This window comes from Callithrix jacchus, chromosome 7 (assembly GCF_049354715.1).
Source record: "Callithrix jacchus isolate 240 chromosome 7, calJac240_pri, whole genome shotgun sequence".
NCBI lineage: Eukaryota > Metazoa > Chordata > Mammalia > Primates > Cebidae > Callithrix > Callithrix jacchus.
The window spans coordinates 99,748,188-99,774,183 of record NC_133508.1 but is presented as its reverse complement, the minus strand read 5'-3'; the positions used below and the strand labels follow the sequence as shown (position 1 = coordinate 99,774,183).

General features: G+C 36.4%; 1 protein-coding gene and 1 pseudogene across 50 annotated transcripts in view; both read left to right on the top strand.

Moving 5' to 3' along the window:
- Positions 1-25,996, top strand: part of DOCK7 (dedicator of cytokinesis 7) — a 239,316-nt gene that overhangs the window by 13,589 nt on the left and 199,731 nt on the right. For all 50 annotated transcript variants that reach the window (XR_013520145.1, XR_013520144.1, XR_013520143.1 and 47 more), the window contains exons 2-7: positions 8,952-9,057; positions 18,791-18,966; positions 19,154-19,222; positions 24,361-24,490; positions 24,591-24,803; positions 25,425-25,510. Coding sequence is in view for 37 of the 50 variants with exons in the window: in XM_078332070.1 (XP_078188196.1) it covers positions 8,952-9,057; positions 18,791-18,966; positions 19,154-19,222; positions 24,361-24,490; positions 24,591-24,803; positions 25,425-25,510 (780 nt within the window). In the remaining 13 variants the exon portion in view is untranslated. The remainder of the gene's footprint in view (positions 1-8,951; positions 9,058-18,790; positions 18,967-19,153; positions 19,223-24,360; positions 24,491-24,590; positions 24,804-25,424; positions 25,511-25,996) is intronic.
- On the top strand, positions 20,084-20,538 carry LOC144577016 (10 kDa heat shock protein, mitochondrial pseudogene; annotated as a pseudogene).

Genomic DNA, 25,996 nt, shown 5'->3' with positions numbered 1-25,996 from the left:
TAAATAAGTGTATTATGTAGAAGGACTATTTCTTTTTTGTTTGTTTGTTTCACATGTCAACCTGTGTATGTTTTAGTTTTCTTGAGCCTTTACTTTAGTGGTTACTATGGTCTGGTCTTCTGCGTTCCTAAATATTTTAACATGGGCTAACTTACAAATGACACAAAGATGGTGGCTTAGCTGGTGTTTTATTTAGCCATACATGAAGGATAGGAAACATCATAATAATGGTGGTAGTCATTCTAGTGTTCCTATTACTATGTTAGTATATACAGCAGATATTTTTGCTGGCTGTCTTTAACTGACCTGAAAGGCTGGGTTTTGGAATATAGACAAATCATTAATATGAACAATGGCAAGAATTATTTTATCTTTGGAAATCTGCCTCCATGGAAAGCTTTAGGAGCTTTATGGATCTGAATTCAAACCCTGACTCTACCTTTTATAAACTTGGGCAAGTTACTTTATTTTTGAAATGTATCTAAAAATATCTTTTTTTTTTCTGATTATAAAATAATGTTGCTGCAGAGAATTTGGAAATACAGAAAGCCCTCAAAAATTGCCCATAATTCTTGACCCAGACAAAAATCTCTGCCTCATAGAACTTACTTTCTAGTGGTAATCTTTGGAAAAACTAGAAATAGTTTAAATGTGCATCAGTGGAGACTGGTTAAATGTGTTCATTTATCCATACCAGGGACTTTATAGCCGTTATAAAGGAAACTGGTAGTTAAGAATGAGGTCTTTATGTTCAGATCTTGGCTCTATTTATCAGTTGTGTGAAACTCTTGATACAATATTCGAATAGAGTACCTACTTCATAGGATTTTCTAAAGATCGAGGTATAACAAAATTAACACTTTGCACAGTATGTGGCACATTGTAAGTGCCTGACAAATGGTACTAGTTTTATTAGTTTTATGAACCAATATAGAAAGATTTCTAATATATATTGTATAATGTAAGGTATCAAGAAATGACTTGTATGATATCATGTGTGGACATTAAAAAAAAGGATTTCTTATATATATAGTGATAGATACACATCTATTTCTTGAAGGATACCAAGAAAATATTAACTGTTGCATCTGAGGAGTAAGACTGGGATTGGGGATTGGAGATGGCAGAGAGATGGACCTTTTGTTTGCACCTCTTTGCGAAGTTTGAAATTTTTTTTCCTAAGTTTGCATTTTGTAATGCCGTTTATTTATTTATTTAAAAGATTTCTTGTATCAGTTTTTTTTTTGTCTTCGTTTTGGAAAATCTTATTTCCTCTGCTTCTCATAGTAACTATTTATGTAATAGTAGAGCTTGAAAGTAATTCTTTAGCCAGCCCTTTGCAGATATGCTAAAGACACATTAGAGCCTATTTTGAGATAAGCAAACCGATTATATATCCTGTAAAAAAATTATTTATAAAAAAAGTTTTATGCAAAATAGGAGACTGTTGTGTTTCGGTAGTAGTTTCTTACTTTACCAGGTAACAGAGATGATAATAATGATCTCAACTGGATTGAGACATTTTTCCCCCGCAAATATTTTTCTATTTGACAATAATAGATGAAAGGTTTTAAATAAAAATGCTTTTTTCTTCCCTTTTAATCAGTTAAAAACCAACATCACTTATGAATTGGTTTACTCCAAAAGGTGTTTTAAAAGTACTAAGTAGTCCCTAAGTTCATTCTTATTCCCTCTATTTTTTTCCTCTCTATTCTCGTATCTATTTCGCCATTTCTCTCTCTCTCTCCCCCCATTGTCTTAGACTTTGAGGATATAATGATTGATAAGATACGGTCCCTGCCCTGAAGGAGCTCATGTAAGTTGTTCCATTCAAATATTCTTGCTCAGTTGCTTTCTTGGGGAAGGAATTATGAGTTTTTCTTTTCTATTCCTATGATTATCACTTTAGTTCTGTAAACATTAGCTAAGCACTTTGTATGTGTTAGGCAGTCTGCTAGAGGAGGCAGAAGTTTTGACTTTTATTTGCTTAATTCCTTGTAAGGAATAATATCCAAATAGAAAGATAGTAATTCAGGAAAATGTCCTTATATTAATATTTTAGAGTTGCAAATGATGTTTGTAATTTAGCTTAAAAGTCTTCAGTTGGAGGCTTCAGCAGTGGCTCATGCCTGTAATTCCAGCACTTTGGGAGGTCCAGGCAGGAGGATTGTTTGAGCCCAGGAATTCGAGATTTCAAAACAGATTTGATAGGTGCTGTGACTTTGATATTATTTGGTTATGACAAGAAAAATGCCACCAGCGTTGGAAAACATGTATTTTCTTTAATGGCAGAAATTAACCTGTTTTGGGACATTTATGCTGAGTAATAGACAGCATAGAATATCCCAATCAGAGGTGAAGTTTTCTTGTCTAATTCCTCAAGGAGGTTGCAAAGGTCCTTCTGAAGAATTAGTGTGTCAGACTTGAGAAGCCAGATTCTTGATACTTCACTGTATTTGTTTTCCTCCACCATACTTTTATACTTATGGGTTGCATGAAGACTGTTCCATAGAAACCTTTGCAATTTTTATGTTTCTATCAAAGAGAATGCTTACAAACATGGGACTTTCCCACCACTCAAATCGAACTCAATCAGCAAGGCAAGGTTCTTACTCAATAATAGAAAGCGGTCAATGGCTAGTCTGCTGCCTGTCTGAATTTGTCTCCTGGAAGCTCCTTTTCCTTGAATGTATTCGGATAAACACAGGGTGCTTTGAAAGCATAGGGAGGAGGGTCCAAACAGATTTAGACCCTCAATTGTATGGAACAGAAATCAGGCAGGGCTTTATGGAGGATGTGGTGTACCTCTCGAAGCTTATTTGCCCCATCTTCATATTTCATTTGTTGGTTTTTCCCACTAAGGCAAAATAATAATAACTGAATCTTTTTATTTTGAGGCACAGTCTCACTTTGTTGCCTAGGCTGGAGTCCAAGAATTACGGCTCACCGTAGCCTGGACCTCCTGGGCTCTGTCTTCCTGCCTCAGCCTCCCAAGTAGCTAGGACTACAGGTACACACTACAACTTCTGCCTAATTTTTTGTATTTTTAGTAGAGACAGGGTTTTGCCATGTTGCCCAGGCTGATCCTTTTGCCTGGACCTCCCAAAGTACTGGAATTAAAGGCGTGAGCCACTGCTGGAGCCTCCAACTGAAGACTTTTAAGCTAAATTACAAACATCATTTACATCTCTAAAATATTAATATAAGGACATTTTCCTGAATTACTACATGCTGTTTTCACACAGTAAAAGCATTTTATTTTATTTTTGAGACAGAGTTTCGTTCTTGTTACCCAGGCTGGAGTGCAATGGTGTGATCTTGGCTCACCGCAACCTCCACCTCCTAGGTTCAGGCATTCTCCTGCCTCAGCCTCCTGAGTAGCTGGGATTACAGGCACGCGCCACCATGCCCAGCTAATTTTTTGTATTTTTAGTAGAGACGGGGTTTCACCATGTTGACCAGGATGGTCTCGATCTCTTGACCTCGTGATCCACCTGCCTCGGCCTCCCAAAGTGCTGGGATTACAGGCTTGAGCCACCGCGCCCGGCCTAGTAAAAGCATTTTAAAAAATCCTAATAACTCTTAGGTATTACCTTGCCCATGTTAAAATTTCTCATCTACCAAAATATCTTTTACAGCTGATTTGTTCAAATCAGGGTCCAGTAGTAACTATATGTTGCATTTGGTTATATCTCTTAAGTCTGTTCTTCCCCCCTCTTATTTTGTCTTTTAGTCTTTTTTGTTGTTGTTGAGACGGAGTCTTGCTCTTTCACCCAGGCTGGAGTGCCATGGTGTAGTCTTGACTCATTGCAACTTCAGCCTCCTGGGCTCAAGTAATTCTCCTGCCTCAGCCTCCCGAATAGCTAGGATTCCAAGCATGCACCATCATGCCCAGCTAATTTTTTAAAGTTTTAGTAGAGACGGGGTTTCATCATGTTGCTCAGGCTGGTCTTGAACTCCTGACCTCAGGTGATCCACCTGCTTCAGCCTCCCAAAGAGCTAGGATTAAAGCTGTGAGCCACCACGCCCAGCCTGTCTTTTGGTCTTAAGTCTTTTTTACATTGAAACTTAGCTCACTGCCTTTACTTTTAAATTTACCTACCATATTAAACCGTTGAAGAGATTTTGGCACATAGCATGACCTGCCTTCTAGTTTTTGTCTGATGACTTCCTTACAGTGTTATTGTTACACTGTCCTCTGTATTACCCCGTAAACTGGAAGTTAGATGTAAAGGTTTGATTCAATTCAGGTTAAACATTTTTTGGCGCAAATACTTAGTAGGTGTTACTGTGTTGTTTTTGTGTAGTGTATTGTTTTATCTTTATTTGTTTATTTTCTTGAGACCTGGAGTCTTGCTGTGTCACCCAGGCTGGAGTGCAGTGGCATGATCTCGGCTCACTGCAACCTCTGCCTCCCAGGTTCAAGGGATTCTCCTACCTCAGCCTCCCAAGAAGCTGGGACTACAGGTACCCACCACCACGCCCAGCTAATTTTTGTATTTTTAGTAGAGGTGGGTTTCACTTGTTTTCTTTATCTTTAATACCACCTCATACACAGTGTTGGAACTCCGATACGATCCATCATTCACCAGTCTTGAACTTGGATAGCTACAGTACTGGAGTGTCCGCTGCTCTGTTTCTTTTCTTTTGGAGATATTTAGCAAACCCTTTTTTTCTTTGTCCCTGATACATCCTTTACCCTTCATTTCTTCCCTGACTTCTATCTTAGATACAAATAGTGCTAGTTCCAAGAGATCTTATTATCTTACTTGATACATTGCATCTTATTAGTACATTGCAGTTACTTTTTTTCTGTGACTTTATAGGAGTAGCTCAACTAAACTTTCTTATGAGTGTAGTATGAACTCTCCTTACTCATCTTTACTTAGGCTTTATTTCTGGTCCCATGAAGAATGATCAGAGATGAGAGAGGCAGGGCCAGATTGGCCTTATCACCCTTGGTTCATTCTGGAAATCATGACTAGACAGGGTGTCTCTGAAAGTAGGAGTGGGTTAGAGGAAAGGTTAAATGCAACATAATTTGCTCTCATAATGTGATTTTTTTCCTGGTTATTTCCAGTATCCTCTGATGAATGGCTTGAGCAGATGCTTTCTTTTGTGAAAACTGTAATATGTGTTAACATAGGTAGCTTGTAGGAATGGAGAGAGTGGATAAAGAGATAAATGGATCAAATATTGGATCATGTTTTCTTGGGAGGGATAGAAGGTTTTTTCATTTTATAATTTAGGGGCATAAGTACAGAATTTTTGACCTATTCTTTCTACTTTGCAATTATATTAACGGTTTATTAGAAGTGAAAAAGACTTCCTTGTTTTTTTTTCTGAGCTATCACTAGGAGTAAGAAAAAATCTGATTGGAAATAGTAACCTATGATAAAGGATTTTAACTGGTATCAGGGCCTATATTTATTCATTACATTTTTCTCTTGCATACTTTGGATCATGATAAGGTTAAGAGGTACAGTTTTTTTTTATCTGGGAAGATTTCTTTTTTTTTTTGAAATGGAGTTTTGCTCTTGTTACCCAGGCTGGAGTGCAATGGCGCGATCTCGGCTCACCGCAACCTCCGCCTCCTGGGTTCAGGCAATTCTCCTGCCTCAGCCTCCTGAGTAGCTGGGATTACAGGCACACGCCACCATGCCCAGCTAATTTTTTGTATTTTTAGTAGAGACGGGGTTTCACCATGTTGACCAGTGGGTCTCGATCTCTTGACCTCGTGATCCACCCGCCTTGGCCTCCCTAAGTGCTGGGATTACAGGCTTGAGTCACCACGCCCGATCGGGAAGATTTCTTCACTACCATTTTATGAGATCTGTGCAGAAGATCTCAGTTGTTGGCCGGGCGCGGTGGCTCAAGCCTGTAATCCCAGCACTTTGGGAGGCCGAGGCAGGTGGATCACGAGGTCAAGAGATCGAGACTATCCTGGTCAACATGGTGAAACCCCGTCTCTACTAAAAATACAAAAAATTAGCTGGGCGTTGTGGCGCGTGCCTGTAATCCTAGCTATTCAAGAGGTTGAGGCAGGAGAATTGCCTGAACCCAGGAGGCGGAGGCTGCGGTGAGCCGAGATCGCGCCATTGCACTCCAGCCTGGGTAACAAGAGCGAAACTCCGTCTCAAAAAAAAAAAAAGATCTCAGTTGTAAATACATCCTTTGAGTTGCACATATTTTTATGGCTACTATAGCTCAGTTTGGAAATGGTTCTTGTTGCATTATCACAGCTTGTTTTCAAATTACGGGTTTTCATTTTTGGGGAAATTAATGTCATAGAAAAGATATTTCTAATATGAGGATTATCATTTTTATGTCTGTTATTAAACAAAAGATTGCTTCTTTTTGAAGTAACTATTTAAAATTTTACATTTTAACATCTGAAATCTTCAATTAACTGATGTCACGATGATTGATTGGCTTTTTATTTATTAAGTGTATGTGGAGTAATGTCACCTCTTAACAATTAGTGTTATCTTGAATTTGATGAAATACAGCAGTTTACTATTCAGTTTACTCATGGTTTAGCCCCAGAAACATTGAGCTAGTGCTGAGATTGGTGGAGTGAGTTGGGTAGAATTGAGGTAGGTAGACAGAATGTTTATTTTGTGTCTTTTTAAAGGCTTTTACATATTCTTATCTCAGCTTTGATGAGAGGATCGGGATATGTAAGGACTTCAAGCTAAACATAATAACGAAAACTCTCATTATATGGGCTTCCTTAAAAGCTGGAATTAGTCCGGGTACAGTGGCTCACGCCTGTAATCCCAGTACTTTGGAAGGCCAAGGTGGGTGGATCACCCGCGGTCAGGACTTCTGGCCAACATGGTGAAACCCTATCTCTACTAAAAATACAAAACAAAACAAAACAAAAGCTGGGCATGGTAGTGCATGCCTGTAATTCCAGCTACTCAGGAGGCTGAAGCAGTAGAGTCGCTTGATCCTGGGAGGTGGAGGTTGCAGTGAGCTGAGATTGCACCACTGGACTCCAGCCTGGGTCTTCTGAATTAAATAATCAATCAATCAATCAATCAATCAATCAGTGCACTCCAGCCTGGGTAACAGTGACACTCCTCTAAATTAAATAATCAATTAGTCAATCAGCCAGCCAGTCTGCCAGCTAGCCGGAACCCTAAATTGAAGTGAATGTTCCTGTCTTCACACAGAGGATTACATAATTTGCCCTTTCTCTCTCCTCAGTCTGTTTTCCCTCTCAAAGATTTCTTTGCCTTTCCAGATTTCAGCTCTAACCTCTTATTGTTTCTTTTTTGGTGCCTTGGTGCTCTTGTCTTCCTACTTTGTCATTAACTTTTTTCTTTTAACTAGTAGACTTTTTTTGGTTGGGGGAGCAGTTATTGGTTTACAGACAAAGGAATGGAAAGTATGGCAAGTTCTTATACATCCTCCCTTCTCTCCTGGATTTCTCCAGTTAGCATCTTGCATTAGTGTGGTACATTTGATAACTGAGGAGCCAATATTGATGTACATTATTATTAACTAAAGTCCATAGATTAAACAGGTTCATTGTGTTGTACATTCAGTGAATTTTAACAAATATATAATGACATGTATCCACTATTACAGTATCATACAGAATAGTTTCATTGTCTGAAACATCTTGTGTATGAGTTTTTTCTCATGCTGCTAATAAAGATATACCCAAGACTGGGAAATTTATAAAGGAAAGAGGTTTAATGGACTCCCAGTTCCACATGGCTGGGAAGGCCTCACAATCATGGCAGAAGAAGAAGGAGGAGCAGAGGGACATCTTACATGGTGGCAAGCAAGAGAGAATGAGAGCCAAGCAGAAGGGGATACCCCTTTTAAAACCATCAGATCTCGTGAGACTTATTCACTACCACGAGAACAGTATGGAGGAAACTGCCCCCATGATTCAATGATCTCTCACTGTGTTCTTCTCACAACACATGGGAATTATGGGAGCTGGTCTTTTTACTGTCTTCCATAGATTTGACTTTTCCAGAATATCAGATAGTTGGAATCATGCAGATTGGCTTCCTTCACTTAGCAATATTCTTTTAAGGTTCCTCTATGTCTTTCATGGTTTGATAACTCATTTCTTTTTATCATTGGATAATATTTCATTGTATAGCTGTCACACAGTTTATCCACTCACCCATTTAAGGATAGCTTGATTGCTTCCAAGGTTTGGCAATTATGACTAGGAAGTTAGCCTTTTAAAACACAAATACTATGTAAAGTACCTCAAATCACCTACATAAAAAAGGTTGAGCTAATTCAGTATCTTAAGCCTTAAAGAATGATAACTCTTATTTTTGTGTAAACATTTCTAATTGTATAGTTGGCTCATAACTATGCTTAGTAAATGTGTGTGAAATTACTGAATATGAAAGAAGGAAGGAGGAATTGAAGAAGAGAAGTAGGAGAAAAGATTATATCCTAAATCCGGATACTTTTAGGAAAATGAGATTATCTTGAAACTCAGCTGGAAATTCTAATGGGGACCAGGATGATCAGGGCTTTGAATTAAATCATTAGCTTGAAAACACTCCAGAGTTTTTTTATTACTAATTCTTATCACACTTTAAAGTATATACATTATAAAGTATATACATATTTTAATATATATGTTGTTTTATAGATTCCAACTATAGAGCCAGCTCTATAGTTCCAGCGCTGTCATGGGCCAAAGTGTGTTCCCCAAAATGCTATATAAAAGCCTCATATAAGTTGTCTGTCACTCTTCTACCCTACATCAACATTATAAGGTGTTCTAATGTAATTATAAGCTAGTAAAGTATTTCCTAAAGTATTTTATGAATTTATAGCCTTATTGATATGCTGAGTTTATTTGTTCTTTAAATGAATCTGGAATGTATTTAGCTTCCCTCTATTTTAAACTAGTTTAACTTTTAAAAAAAATAATGTGTATAATGTTTTTGCTTTCTTCATTATAGAACGGTGGCAGCTGAAGTTAGGAAGCAGATCTCCGGTCAATATAGTGGTTCTCCCCAACTGCTCAAAAACCTTAATATTGTTGGCAATATATCCCATCATACCACCGTAAGTAACGTATTCAGACTATAGTATGTTATTGGTGTGTGACTGACTAGGCCATGAAAAAATAGTGGAAAGATAGGAGCTAATTGGGTACCATCACTAGTCTCATAATCTTACTTCTTGTTACCTCATTTTGTTGAAATCTGACTTGGAAGAGGATGTTAGGGGATGTTATAGAATTGCTGATTTCCTAGTCAACTCTGAAACTTTATAGTCAGGATTTAATCAATCCTGGAATTTTACATTTAGAACTTTTTTTTTTTTTCTTCAATTTTTTATTGCATTCTAGGTTTTAGGGTACATGTGCAGAACATGCAAGACAGTTGCACAGGTACACACATGGCAGTGTGCCTTGCTTCCCTTCTCCCCTTCACCCACATTTGGCATCTCTCCCCAGGCTATCCCTCCCCAGCTCCCTCCCCCCGACAGTTTCTTAAGAAAATATTTTTATGGTATTATATAAAATAACTAACTTTACTTAATTCTCCCTTAACTAGGTCACCAAATAAGTATCCATATTGTGGATAATAGGAAACAATGCTGATTTCTAATCTTTCTATTTTATAAGGTTTTCATTAATGCTCAAAAATAATTACAATTGAGGATTTCCTGAAGTAGTACAGATTTCTGTCAACTTTCACCCTACATACTATATTCCAATAGTATTAGTTGAATGATTCTGGATAATTTTACATAATCTCAAGTCTTTAGCCTTAAGAATTTAAGGGCTTTGATATTACTTCCTAGCCTAGTATAACCAAGCAAAAGATTACTAACTCTCAAAAGAAGGTGAACAAGAGTTTTAATTTGGTATACTTAATAGGCAAAGTCTCTATGAGTAGGCAAATCTGCATGTTGTTTTTCTTTCAGGCTTGGTTTTAGGTTCACTATCTCTCTCTCTCTTTCAGGAACACTGCACAAAGTTATTTGTATTTGAGCTCCTTAGAGAAAGAGTACAAATTGTTTACAACTAGTTTTTTCTCTTTTTGAGACGGAGTTTCACTCTTGTTACCCAGGCTGGAGGGCAATGGCGCGATCTTGGCTCACCGCGACCTCCGCCCCCTGGGTTCAGGCAATTCTCCTGCCTCAGCCTCCCGAGTAGCTGGGATTACAGGCACACGCCACCGTGCCCAGCTAATTTTTTGTAATTTTTAGTAGAGACGGGGTTTCACCGTGTTGACCAGGATGGTCTCGATCTGCCGACCTTGTGATCCACCCGCCTCGGCCTCCCAAAGTGCTGGGATTACAGGCTTGAGCCACCAGGCCCGGCCCTACATTTAGAACTTTTAAAGACTCAAGGTGAAAATTTAAGAATCTATTCTAGGAATAGGCACCGAAGTAAATAATAATTATGTGGGTTTATACTATTATCTGTCCCCTTAAAAATAAATGAATTTATATTTATTGATTTATTACCATAAGCCTTGTACTGTGTCAGAGACGTAAATATTCCCTTATTTAAAAAGCTGGCATGAGAATAATGAGTTTTGATAAAAACTAATATTATGTTAGAAATATGAATTAAAAACATACCTCCATTTGTCTTAAAAATTAGAGGTCATTTTTACTAAATGCTGTGGAAAACTAAAAAAGCAAATAAGCATTATAGGGTTGAGTTATATATTAGCATTTTCCATTTAGCTGTGAAAGGGTACCAGATACTGAACAAATGGAAATAACAGTTTGATTGACTTGTAATTATATATTTATGTTTGTATTACTAAAATTTGAAAATATGAAGTTTATTACATGCTAATTGGAGACATTTTAGAATGTATGGATTTCTGGCTGATTTCAGTGTACATGGAGATAATCCTTCTGAAATGCTGTTGGTGTCTTGAACGTCTCTCTTCCAGTGATACTCTTTTGCATACTGAATTACACCATAGCTATTCAAAATTCCTATAATCAGACCTTAGATTTTTGTCATTATGAATAACTGTAACCCATGTGTAATCTCAATTTTATGCTTCCCATTCTCTGATCACCACCTCTTAATCTTTATGGCCTTCTTGTTCTGGTACTCTCACTCCATTTGTCCTTCCACACCACCAGGACCTAGAATCCATGAACCCATTGAATTAGACATATGTAGGGACTTCCCAGGTTTTGTCATTATTTTCACTGAGTATTTATTTGTGACATTTTAAATTCTGAGCTGTATACTGCCCTAGAAATAATATCTGGACAAAAAGCACTGAATTATAAAAACCATTGAATTTTATTTTAAATTTATATGTGTATAATATATACTTATATGCTATATTTATATACATAACATATATAGTGGCAAAATATACATAACATAATATTTATCATTTTAACCAGTTTTATGTATACAACTCACTGGCATTAAATACATTTACAGTGTTGTACAACCATCACCACTGTTTATCTCCAGAACTTTTTCATTATCCCAAACTGAAACCCTATACTCATTATACAGTAACTTCCCATTTCCCCCACTTTCCAACTCCTGATAATAGATTCTCTTCCCTGCCTTTATGAATTTGCCTCTTCTGTGTACCTGATGTAAGTGGAATTATACAATATTTGTCCTTTTGTGTCTAGCTTATTTTACTTAGCAGAATGTTTTAAAGGTATAGTCAGGTTGTAGCCTGTGTCAGGATTTCATTCCTTTTTTTTTTTTAGACAGGGTCTTGCTCTATCGTATAGGCTGAGTACAGTGGTATCATCGTAGCTCACTACAGCCTTGACTTTTCAGGCTCAAGTGATCCTCCCATATCAGCCTTTTGAGTAGCTGGAACTACAGGCACATGTCATCATGCCTGGCTAGTTTTTTTATTTTTTATTGAGACAGGGTCTTACTATGTTGCCCAGGCTAGTCTTGAACTCCTGGGCTCAAGTGATCCTCTTCAGCCTCCCAGAAATGTTGAGGTTACAGATGTGAGCCACCATGCCTGGCTGATTTAATTCCTTTTTAAGGCTGAATAGTACTCCATTGTATGTATATATTACATTTTGTTTCTTTATTAATTTTGATGGACATTGGGGTTGTTTCCACCTTTTGGCTATTTTGAGTAATGTTGCTATGAACATGATAGTACAATTATCTTTTCGAGTCACTATTTTTAGTTCTTTTAGGTGTATACCTAGAAGTGGAATTGCTAGATCATAGAGTAATTCTATGTTTATTGTATGCTTTTTGAGGAACCACCATAGTAACTGTATCATTTTACATTTCCACCATCAATGCACAAGAGTTCCAATTTCTTCATATTATTGTCCATACATGTTATTAACCATTTAAAAAATAATAGCCATCCTAATGAGTGTGAAGTGGTATCCCACTTATATTTTTGGTTTATATTTTCCTTATTTGCATATTTTATGTTGTATTTTCATTTAGTTCAATGTATTTTTTTCATTTCATTTTTCCGACTTTTGTAACTCATGGATTATTTAGAAGTATGTTTAATTTCTAAGTGTTTGGAGATTTTCCTGTTACCTTTCTGTTGCCGCTTTCTAGTTTGATTCTATTGTAGTCAGAGAACACATTCTGTCTGATTCAGTTCTTTTATATTTGTTGAGGTTTGTTTTATGGGTCAGAGTATGGTCTGTCTTGGTGTATACTTTTGGGACCTTTGTAAAGAATGTACATTCTGTTGTTATTGGGCGAAGTGTTCTATAAATGCCAATTAGATCTTTTGGATGATGTTGCTGTTGAATTCTGCTGTATCCTTGTTGATTTTTTAGAATCTGCAGAAAAGAGATTTCTTGCTTTCTGCAGGTATAAGTGATAAGTCTACTTTCTTCAGTTAGTTTTTGCTACACCTAATTTATAGCTCTGTTATTTAGTACATACACATTTAAGATTGCTATGTCCTCTTGGTGGATCATTCGTTTTACAATCAAGTAATGTCTTTCTCTATTCTTCGTTCTGCTCTTCGTACTGTTCTTCGTTCTGAAGTCTGTGTTTTCCCATATTAACTTAGCCACTCCTGCTTTCTTTTGATTAATGGTTTCCTGGTATATCTTTTTCCATACTTTTTCAACCTACCTATGTTGTGTTATTTGAAGTGAGTTCTTTGTAAATACCACATTGTTAGGTCATATTTTTAAGTCCATTCTGCTAATCTCTTATCTGTATACATTTACACTTATAATATAATATATAAATTTATAATTTAATATTCTGTTAGGGTTGAAATCTATCATTTTATTTTTTGATTATTCTCTATTTTTCATCTCTCTGTTTTCCTTTTGCTACTTCTCTGGGGTAACCTAAACATTTTTTAGAATTATATTTTGATTTACAGTGTCATTGAGAGTATCCTTTTTGTATAGCTTTTTAACTGTCTGTCCAAGGTATTGTGTTACATACATATCTTATCACAGTACTGGTGCTAATATAGTACCAGTTTGAGTAAAGTATAGAAACCTTACCTATTTCTATATCCCTTTACCCTCTCCTATATATAATTGTCTTAAACATTTTCTCTATATACATTTAGAATCATATTGGCCAATTTAGAAAAGTCAAAAGGAAAAGGAAAGTCTATTATATTTATCTGTATTTTTTGCTCGTGCTGTTTATTTTTCCTTTGTAATACTTCTAGATACTTTTTATTATTTCCTTTTTGTTTAGGAAATTTCTTTTACCCTTTCTTTTAGAATAGATCTGCTGGTGACAGAATCTCTTTAGTTTTTCTTTATTAGAGTATGTCATGATTTCTTCTTCATTCTTTTTTTTTCCTTTTGAGATGTGGTGGGTTTCAGTCTGTCACCCAGGTTGGAGTGTAGTGGTGCATTCTCAGCTTACTGCAACCTCTGCCTCCCAGGCTCAAGTAATTCTCCCACCCTAGCCATTGCAGTAGCTGCGACCACAGGTGCATGCCACCATGCCCAGCCAATTTTTTGTATATTTTTGGTAGAACTGAGGTTTTGCCATGTTTCCCAGGCTGGCCTTGAACTTCTGACCTCAGGTGATCCACCTGCCTTGGCCTCCCAAAGTGCTGGGATTACAGGCATGAGCTACTGCACCCCACCTTCCCCTTGATTCTTCAGGCCGTATTTGCAGGATCTAAAATTCCAGGTAGTCAGTTATTTTCTTTCAGCACTTGAAAAATGTTGTGCCACTTTATTTTGACTGGCATGATTTTTGATGAGAAATCTGTATTTTTCCCCACAGAGGTAAGGTGTCATTTTCCCCTCACTGCTTTCAAGGTGTTTTTTTTTTTTTTTTTTGAGACAGAGTCTCCCTCTATCCCCCAGGATGGAGTGCAGTGATGCGATCTCGGCTCGCTGCAATCTCTGCCTCCAGGATTCAAGTGATTCTCATGCCTCAGCCTCCCGAGTAGCTGGGATTATAGGCACCCACCACCATGCCCAGCTAATTTTTATATTTTTAATAGAGACAGGATTTCACTATGTTGGCCAGGCTGGTCTCAAACTCCTAACCTTACATCTTCCGCCCGCCTCTGCCTCCCAAAGTGCTGGGATTACAGGTATGAGCCACTGTGCCTGGTACTTTTTTTTTTTTTTTTTGAGTCTAAATTTGGTTGCTGTGTCATGGTACATGTTTCTTTAGCCTTATCCTGTTTAAGGTTTGCTTAGCTTCTTGAGTCTGTAGGGTTGTGTCTTTTTTTCAAATATACAAGTTTTCAGCCATTGTTTTTTCAGATCTGTTTCAGTCCTGCCCTCTTTTCCCTCATTTTTCCAGGTCTCTGGTGATGCCAGTGTTGGATATTTTAATGTGGTTTGTCCCTGAAGATACTTTTTATTTTTATTTTTGTTCTGAAATTTTTCAGTCTGTTTTTCTTTTAATGCTGTTCAGATTGGATAATTTTGATTTTTCTTTCTTTAAAGTAACTGATTTTTACCTCCTCTGTCCCCTCTATTTTACTATTGTATTTGCCTGTTGAATTTTAAATTTTGGTTATTGTATTTTTCAGTTCTAAAATTTCTGTTTAGTTCTTCTTTATATCTTCTGTTTCTGTGCTGAGACTTTATTTCTTTAATGAGTTATTGGTTTTTCACTTATTTTAAGAGTGTTTATAATTGCTGTTGAATCATTTTTCTTATGTTTGCTTTACAATCTTTGTTATGTAATGCTAAGATCTCTTATCTTGGTATCAACATCTATAGATTGACTTTAATTAATTAGAGTTAAGATTTTCCTGGTTTTTAGTATGATGAGAGATTTTTAATTGGAACTTAGACCTTTTGGGTTTTATGTTGTGAATTTCTAGGTCTTACTTAAATATGTTTTAGATGGCTTTCTCTGATATTGCCCTAGTTATAGATGGATGTTATTTTGTTTTAGACAGATGGAGTAGAAATTCAGGTTTGTTATTTGTCGTCTTTTGGTATACAAGGAGGGGAAGGACTCCTCGTTACTTACTGTTGAACAGGAGGGAGAGTTCCCACTTCTACTGGACCACAGCTCACACTGTTTAGCTGGGAAGGGCTGTAGTGCTCCTTACTATTCCTCACACGGCCTCCACTGACACCCAGAGGTGTGTGACCTTGTTTTACTAGGCATTGGTGGAAGTACTTACTCTCCACTACACCTTCTCTGACGCTGCCCAAATGACAAAGGAAAGAAGAGCCATGTTGCTGCATGATATGAGTTGATAAACAGATTCCCTTAGTGGTCTCTATGCACATGATGGGAGTAAGAGACTCATTATTGCTTAGTAGTTATGAAAATCCGAACTCCCTACTTGGGCTTCTCTGATACTACCCTGGTGGGGAGAGTTGGGATGCCTTGTTACAGCTTGGTGAGGGTAGAAATCGAGCTCCCCACTTGGCCTTTGAGCAGTTATAGTCTAAATGTTTTTTGTTTTGTCAGGCTGCTTCTTTCTTGATCTTTTGGCTGGGGAAAACAGGCTCCCCATCACTTGGTCCTCCTTCCCCCACACCCCCCCAGTGCTCCTTGGTGTTTGTGCATTGTGGGCTTTTCTAGTTCTAAGTCTGGAATATATAAGGTAAAAAGAAATTTTGAAGTAACTCACTGTCATGCCTTTCCTTGGGGTCTGATGTCCCTGCCAGTCAGCCTTTTTCTTAATTTTCTTTTGTTTTCTATGTAATATCTAGGCTGTTGTACTTAGTCAAAAGAGTAAAGTACTTCTATTTCATTTTCCCAGAAGTGAAAGTACCCCCTAGTGACTTTTGATGTTTGAGCACTATTTTTATGTACTGAATTTTTTCCCATTTATTTGAGGGTATGGCTTTAAAAAAATTATTGAGATAGAGGACTTCTTTATATATTTTAAGTGCTAGTTCTTTATCAAATACACTTTGTAAATATTTTGGTGTGGCTTGTTAATCATTTTCTTTCTTTCTTTTTTGAGATGGAGTCTCATTGTTGTTGCCCAGGCTGGAGTGCAATGGAGCAATCTCAGCTAGCTGCAAACTCCACCTCCTGGGTTCAAGCGTTTTTTTCCTGTCTCAGCCTCCAGAGTAGCTGGGATTGCAGGTGTCCACCACCACGCTCGGCTAATTTTTTTTTTTTTTGTTTGTATTTTTAGTAGAGATCAGGTTTCACCATGTTAGCCAGGCTGGTCTCAAATTCCTAATCATTTTCTTAACAATGTCTTTTAATGAATCCAAGTTTTCTTTTATGATCATTCTTTTTTCATGTTTAAGAAAACTTGGCCTACTTCCAAACTGTAAAGACATTACTCTATGTTTTCTTCAAGTAACTTTATACTTTTAGCATGTATGTTTGTGTCTGTGATCCATCTCAATTTAATTTTTGTATATGTTGTGATACAAATATTGGGGTTTATTTTTTAAATATGGATATCCAGTTCTAGTAACAACGGTTAAAGAAGATTTTTCTTTTCCTGTTGGATTATTTTCTTTTTCTCTGTTAAAAACAACATCATAGCGTAATTTGTATTTAATAGGATAGGTGAGATAGAATGTTTATGAGAAAAAATTGTAGAAAAAATTTTAGAGCTTGAAAACCCCATTTCAAATTTCTACCATGCCTTTTTCTGGCTATTTCATTTTCAGGTGTTAGTTAACCTTTTTAAGCACAAATGCCTTTATTTGTAGAATTGAAATGGTAATTTTATCTAACTTACAGGGTTTGGGGGAGGTTTAAATGAGGTAGCATATACTGATAATGATAAATAACTACCATCTTTTAAGTGTTTAAGATGTGTTATTTATTATTTTACTCAATATCTTAAAGTGTTCAGTCCAGGCTGGGCACCATGGCTCATGCCTGTAATCCCAGCACTTTGGGAAGCCGAGGCAGGCAGACTGCTTGAGCTCAGGAGTTCAAGCTTAGCCTTGGCAACATGGTGAGACCCTGTCTCTACAAAAAAAAAAAAAAATTAGGCATGGTGGCTCACACTTGTAATCCCAGCTACTTGGGAGGCTGAGGTGGGAGAATCCCTTGAGCTCAGGAAGCAAAGGTTGCAGCATGCTGAAATTGTACTACTGCATTTCCAGCCTGGGTGACAGAGGAAGACCCTGTCTAAAAAAAAAAGCTCAGTCCAAAGAAGCATAGATTAAAGCACCTTCTATTTGATAGTATATACCTGCACAGAGGCAGGTTTCAGTGTTTCATTCCAGATGAATATTCTGAGAAATAACATGTTCTTATTTTCATTCTTCTACAACTGCATGTTTGTTATATATCCTTCATAGGTTTGTCAGAATATTTTTTTCTTTCTTGAACCAAATAGGAAGTATGGTATTTTATTAAAAAGTATCTTATTAAAAACTTGGCTAAAGAATGCTACCAGTCTTTTATTATTGTTTAGGGATAGTTTTAATAGGGCCTGAGTATTCCTTTCCTATGGCTACTGTAACAAAGTACTACAAACTGGGTGGCTTAAAACAAAAGAAATCTTTTCTCTCACAGTGCTAGAGGCCAGAAGTCTGAAATCAGTATCACTGGACTAAAATAAGCTTTTGGCAGGGCTGTGCTTTCTTTGGATGTTCTAGTGAAGTATCAGTTCCTTGCCTCTTCCAAATTCTGATGGCTTTGGCATTCCTTGACTTGTGGTCACATCACCTCTATCTTTAAGGCCAGAATATTCAAGTCTCTCTCTTTTTCCATCTTTATACAACTTTTTTTTTCTCTCTGTGTATAGCCTAAATCTCCCTCTGTCTCCTCATGAGGATATATTTGATTGCATTTAGAAACCACCTGTATAATCCAGTATAATACCCCAGTTTTAAGATCCTTAATAACATCTGCAAAGACTGTTTTTAATTTTATTTATTTATTTTCTTCCATATAAGGTAACATGTACAGGGCCGATGTGTTAGAATATGGAGAATTTTTAGAGGGCCGTTTTTTAAACCTACCCCAGTCTGATTATATGTTTTTACTAGGATAATCAACTAAAACAAGAAATAAAGTAAGAGCACTGTTAAGAAATGTAACAACTTACTTTTTTAAAAAATATATCCAAGGATATAAAAAAACAAAAAGAATCCTGCCAGTGAGTACTTTGTAAACTATAAAGTAGAATAAAACTGTTAATTCTTACTAGTGTATTTATGTGAAAGTTATGGGCAAAGTGTCAGCAAGGTTGTTAAAAGAGAGTATGACCCAAAACATCAAGGAGTGTAAGAAGGCTAACACTTTGTGTTTTCTTTAGTGCATCTGGTTGAATATCTGTTAAAATTTTATAAAGAACTAGATTAAAAACTTATTATATTTTAAAAAATAGTTATTTGCCTTAAGTTTTAAAATCCTTACATTCGCCTCTTATTTTCTCCCCATCTCTTATCCCACTGTTTTACAAAGGTGCCCCTTACTGAAGCAGTAGATCCAGTGGATTTGGAAGATTACCTCATTACTCATCCTTTGGCTGTGGATTCTGGGCCTTTACGGGATTTGATTGAATTTCCTCCAGATGATATTGAAGTTGTTTATAGTCCTCGTGACTGCAGAACTCTTGTTTCAGCTGTACCTGAAGAAAGGTAAGGAGACATTGACCTGTTTTTGGCTTTAGAGTAACTATAGAAAGGCTACCTTCCATTATTTTATTTAGAGCCTATTTCTTGTAGCATCATCATTTCCTGTTACTTGAACAATTGTAGCAACCAAATTAATGAACATCAGTGCTGTCCTGTCTAAGTTATACATATATGTTCTTTTTTAAAATAGTGAAATGGATCCACATGTTAGAGACTGTATAAGAAGTTATACAGAAGACTGGGCAATTGTCATCAGAAAGTAAGTTATATATTTATTACAACATTACAAATGCTGAGTAAGATTTGTAAATGAATTAAGGCAGATTGTAATAATTATGAGACGTGAAAATTTATTTAAACAAAATAGCTGAAGAAACAAAAGAAGAATCTTTGTATATAGGTATTTACTCCTTAGGAATTCTGCAGTTACTTTTACTTACTTTATAAAATTTAATTCGTGGGAAAATAGTATTTTTATATTATTATAAATCATTAAGAACTAACAGTGTATAATAATGATTTTGTAGTCTAATTCTTTTAGGAAATAATGGGTAGAAATTAATGAATAATTTGTATTTCTCAAAAAGAATCCAGTTTAGTGAAACTTAAATAGCTAAGCTAAAATTAATAGGCCATTTTACAGACCAAGCTATGAAAGGTCTCTGCTGTTTCTAGCTAATATTTATAGGTCTTTGACCTCTACATCCAATCAAGTAAATATTTGTAAAAAGTAATGTTTTATTCTAGCCACAATTTATTTTCCTAATAAACTGTGGAATAACAAGTCATATTAAGAGGTCCAGGCTGGGCGTGGTGGCTCACACCTGCAATCCCAGCACTTTGGGAGGCTGAGGCAGGTGGATCACCTGAGGTCAGGAGTTTGAGACCAGCCTGGCCGATATGGTGAAACCCTGTCTCTACTGAAAATACAAAAATTAGCTGCATGTGGTGGTATGTGCCTATAAACCCAGCTACATGGGAGGCTGAGGCAGAAGAATCACTTGAACCTGGGAGGCGGAGGTTGCAGTGAGCCAAGATGGCCCCACTGCACTCCAGCCTGGGTAGCAGAGCGAGACTCTGTCTCAAAAAATAAAAGAAGTGAGAGTATGAGTCTGAGGCTGAGGGAGTCATGGCAGGACAGGCGTTTAGAAAGTTTCTCCCACTCTTTGACTGAGTATTGGTTGAAAGGAGTGCTGCTGAAACTATAACCAAAGGAGGCATTATGCTTCCAGAAAAATCTCAAGGAAAAGTATTGCAAGCAACAGTAGTCGCTGTTGGATTGGGTTCTAAAGGAAAGGGTGGAGAGATTCAACCAGTTAGCGTGAAAGTTGGAGTTAAAGTTCTTCTCCCAGAATATGGAGGCACCAAAGTAGTTCTAGATGACAAGGATTATTTCCTGTTTAGAGATGGTGATATTCTTGGAAAGTACTTAGACTGAAATAAGTCACTGTTGATATGGCATCATTGTGAAGCTGCCCATTCCACTGAAGTTCTGAAATCTTTCATCATGTAAATAATTTCCGTATCTCTCTTTTATAATAAACTAATGATAACTGATGAAAAAAAAATAAAAGAAGTACAATCAAAGTAATAAAATTAATTTATACAATAATCCTTTGCTAATTTGCATAATGTAGAAGGGTCTTCATACTGAAGCTTTTTAACCTTATTTTTCTAAAGGAGATATGATTGAAGTAGTGGAGAATTCTGTTATGACATAGTTTTTACACATGAAATAATCTATGCAAAATAGCACTAGCAAGAGTGATATATCCATTGCTTATTGTTTTGCCCTCATGGCTGCTGTCTTATTTCACTAAGCTTAACATAGTGCTAAATATCACACTGGGGGATAATGCTGACATGCTTTTTAGTTTCAGTGTGACCTAATAAAAGCACAGTCTGCTGCCCTTTATATAGAAGAGCTGTTTTTATGAACTTACAATTTTGATAAGTATTCTGCTAGCCAGATTTTAGACATTACTGAAGAATACTGTTCCTCTGTCAGATAATTCAAAAGTCTTTACCTCTGAGCATATATGTTAGAAACCTGTAATCAGAAATCGTAATAAAAAGGTTAGTTGTAAAATATATTGACCTCAGAATTGTGGAAATCTCCTACTTAATTCTAAGCATAGGGTTGTTAACCTTGGTTTAGGCAAGAGGATAAGAGAATTAACATTTATGGGTTTATTATGTTCTGGGCATTTTACTGGGCACTTTGCACTCATCTCATTTAAGGTTTTAACAGATAAGGTAGCTCAGGCTCAGAGTAGTTAAGTAACTTCTTTGAGATCCTACAAACCAATAAATAAGGTAGTCAGGATTGGAACATAGGAACATCATATTCTAAAGCTCTTATTTTTTTCTGTTATACTTGATATTATACATTATTTGCACTAGTAAGTGGAAGACCAAAGGGAGTACTTTTGGTGAACTAGAAGTTACGAGGTAACTTCTAGTTAAAAAGATAGATGTGATTGGAGTGTAGGAGAAAACCATAGTCCAGAATAATCTAAGAAGATATATACAAGAGCTTCAGTAGTGCCTTAAGCTCAGAACCAGTGAATACAGGCAGTGGAAAGGGAGACTTGGTAAATACTGGACATGCGGTTACCTTGAAACCTCTTCTACCGTGTGGGCACAGTGACAGCAGAGATATCTGCCTTTTTTTTTTTTTTTTTTTTTTTTTTTTGAGCAGTAATTGTGGAGGCTTAGGCTAATAGGTTAGTGCCCAGGGTGAGCACACCTTGGAGGAAGAAGGAATCCTCATACCCAGAAGACTAGGTACTGGCAGTCTTTGCCTGGTGGCGTGATCTGCCCTTTCCCCACAACCACTGGATATCGGCTGGGATAAGCAGATACAGTAGTTTAAGACAGACGTGGGGGATACAAATAAAAAAATTAAGATAGAACCCCAAATTGCCAAGTATTTGATGTAAGCCAATACACTTGAAAGAGAGTTATCCAACTACAAATAAAAGTACTAATAATTTAGGAAATAGTTAATAGAACATAGATTAAGACCTTTAAGTGTAATGAATGTACTTATATACATGAGAATAATGTACATGAGAATTGCGAAAGGATATTTTAACCATATGAAAATCAATTAGTTATCTTTGGAAATTAAAATTTTGATTAGTGAAGAAATCTTACAAACTCAGCAGATGGGCTTAATGGCGGTATGGATGTTGCTGAAAAGTGAAATAGCTGTAAGATGAAGCCACAAAATTCTTCCATGATTTAGCACAGAATGGTAAAGTACTTCACTTATTTATTTGTTCAGTAAATGTTTATTGAGAGCCTCATATGTACCGGGCACTGTACTGAAGACTGATGATACAGCAGTGAACAAAATCAGCTCTCTTCCCATATACCAGTGGGAGATCAGATTGTCAACAGACAATAAACTAACACAGATAAATATATAATAGATAATGATCTAGGTGAGTCAAGTGGAGAAAAAAGTAGGGTGAAGTGGATAGAGGAGGCCAAGAAGAGGGACAAATATTTCTATTTTATAATTTATTTTGGTTTCTATTTAGTTATTTACTTGGGACAAGGTCTCTGTTTACTTGGCTAGAGTGCAGTAGGACAGTCATACCTCATTGTAACCTTAAATTCCTGGCCTCAAGCCATCCTCCTACCTCACCCTCCCCAAGCATTGGGATTACAGATGTGAGCCACCATGCTGAGCCTTTTGTTTTATATAATTAATCAGAGGAAGCCTTACTGATAGTGATTTTGAGCAGAGACCTGAAGGAAGTGAGCTCTGGGGGAAGAATGTTATTAGGCAGAGGGAAGAGCAATACACGCTAAAGCTTCATATTGAAAGCATACTAGAAATGTTCAAGGAACAGACAAAGAGGACGGTGTGGCTGGAACAGTAAGTGAGAGTGATAATGCCAAAAAGCAAGTCAGAAAAATGGTGATGTGTGTGGTTGGATGGGTAATTATTAGAGCCTTATCATAGCAACTTTCTAGAGGACAGGATGATAATATAGAAGAGTATTGATCATGAATCATGAATCATTCTTTGCTTTCTTAAATTTCATATTGTCATTTTTTTAGGATATAATTCAGTAGCATTCTGATTTACCAGAGCAGCTTATGTGTGGAGCTTTACAAATTAAGGCATTTGAAACATTCCATTAAAAATTAAGATATCTGCTTCTAAGTAATAGCTTTAATGTTATACTATATTAAGTGTCTTTAGTTCTTTCAGAGAAAAATACTTTCTTTTGTGATTATGCTGTGATGGTTAATACCATGTAATTGCTATTTTAATAGCTTTAATAATAAGACTGGGTGTGAGTAATTCATATCAAATGTGATTCTTCACTATCTCATGAATTGGGTGATAGCGAGAACCATACCATCTTCTTGTGAACATTATTGTTTTACTTTAACTAAAATACTCCTTTAGTGTTGAATCCTGAATGATCATTGCTCTTTGATCAGCTTATATTTGATGTTCTTGGGTATTAGGTTGTTACTGGATTGTTAAGAAAGAAGAGTCCGCTAATTTAAGAGTTGTTTTTAGCTAACTGTGTGTATATATGTGATGTTAAGTAATATGCATATGTACACAGTGATGGTGTAGATTTTGCTGTTTTTCATTTACAAGTCTGTGGCTTTAAGTTAAGCTCTTTTATAGATAATGAGATGTAGCAAAAAATTTCTTGGCTATTTGAAATTTTAAGATTCAGTATTTTGTATGCATATATGTAAATATTTAACCTTTTTTTTTTTTGAGATGGAGTCTTACTCTGTTACCCAGGCTGGAGTGCAGTGGTATGATCTTGGCTCACTGCAACCTCCGCCTCCCAGGTTCAAGCAATTCTGCTGCCTCAGCCTCCTCAGTAGCTGGAATTACAGGCACGGCCACCATGCCAAGCTAATTTTTTTGTTTTAGTAGAGATGGGGTTTCACCATGTTGGCCAGGCTGGTCTTGAACGTCTGACCTCGGCCTCCCAAAGTGTTGGGATTACAGGTGTGAGCCACCGCACCTGGCCTATTTAACCTCAAAATTTTATATTATTCTTAATTCAATGTATATTTTCTATTTTCTCATTTTATTCTTTAACCCTAGTTACTAGCTTCCCAAGTTTTCTTTTTATTGACCAATTCTCTGAATTGAAATTGCAGCTTAATTTGTATACACATGATTGTCATGGAAAGAAGGAGAATATATTTGCTTTTGGAAACTCATACTCCCTAGTTAGGTTAAGGGAACACAGAATGGAAATTTTCTTTAACTTAAATTGCTAGAATAGATTCTTATTATATGAATAATGCAGAGAACACTTGGCTTAGTTACATAATGATGCCCCAAAAGTGAAAAAATTCCAAAGTTTGATAGTTGATATTTATTTAACTTTTTTTCTTTAATAGATATCATAAATTGGGAACAGGATTTAATCCCAATACATTAGATAAACAGAAAGAAAGGCAAAAAGGTTTACCAAAACAGGTCTTTGAGTCTGATGAAGCTCCAGATGGCAACAACTACCAGGATGACCAAGTAATACTTTTATTCTTAAATAACTATAAGAAGTTATTTAAAAATAGTTGTTAATTTATTTGTTAATTAATATATTCATATTTAATGTTTTGCATGACAGGATGATCTTAAAAGACGTTCAATGTCAATAGATGATACCCCAAGGGGTAGCTGGGCCTGTAGTATCTTTGACTTGAAAAATTCACTTCCTGATGCTTTGCTTCCCAATTTACTTGATCGAACTCCAAATGAAGAAATAGACCGTCAGAATGATGACCAAAGGAAATCAAACCGTCACAAAGAACTTTTTGCTTTGCATCCATCACCAGATGAGGTATAGATGTTTGCATATAAAGAAGCAAATGATTATTAAAATCGATCTTTTGGGATTATGATTAGTATATAGGATTTATTACAATAATGTAGAGGATATAGCAACTGAAACATAGCTGTAATTTTTATAAATGAATACATTTTATACTAGTGAATTTATTTTTATTTTATTTTATTTTATTTTTTGAGACCAAGTTTCACTCTTGTTGGCCAGGCTGGAGTGCAATGGCATGATCTAGGCCTACGTCAACCTCTGCCTCCTGGGTTCAAGTGATTCTCCTGACTCAGCCTCCCAAGTTGCTGGGATTACAGGCATGCACCACTATGCCTGGCTAATTTTGTGTTTTTGTAGAAACAGGGTTTCTCCATGTTGGTCAGGCTAGTCTTGAACTCCCAACCTCAGATGATCTGCCCTCGTTGGCCTCCCAAAGTGCTGGGATTACAGGCATGAGCCACCGGGCCTGGTCAGAGTAACTTTTGTCTGTAGATAGGTCATTCTTTTCTGTGTTCTATTGTGCAGATTAAAAGTATTAGATTAGTAAAGTAAGTTCTTAAAAAGATAAAATGAAACGGCTGGAATATGAGAAGCCTATTCATTTGAGTGTTGCTTGTCAATTTGTAGGAAGAACCAATAGAACGGCTTAGTGTTCCTGATGTACCCAAAGAACATTTTGGTCAAAGACTTCTTGTAAAATGCTTATCGCTGAAGTGAGTATTTATGTCTTTTACTTATCCTGGGTAAGATTTTAGTACTGGTGTAACAAAATCTGAGTAGATTTTATAGTTGCATTTGTGTCCTTTTGAGAAATATTGTTCTGTATATCATTTTAAATGCTATTCAGCATTCAAACGTATATATGAAGCTGAGCCTACTGTGCTAAGCCTAACATATATGTGAAGCTAACCCTACTGTGTAACAAACATAAAGTCAGCTTTTAAATTCGGTATGTCATTTTAAGTGCTATTCAGTATTCAAACCTATGTATGAAGCTAATCCTACTGTTCTAAGCCTAACATTTATATGAAGCTAAGCTTGCTGTGTAACAAATATAAAATCAACAAGTTGATTTTACAGTAGGCTTTGATTTTTGAGGATTTTGAAATCTGTATTTTTTTCATTCTTTAAAAAAGTTAGATCTGATTTCTACTAACATCATTGAGGTGATAAATCTTACATTTACATTCTGCTTTACA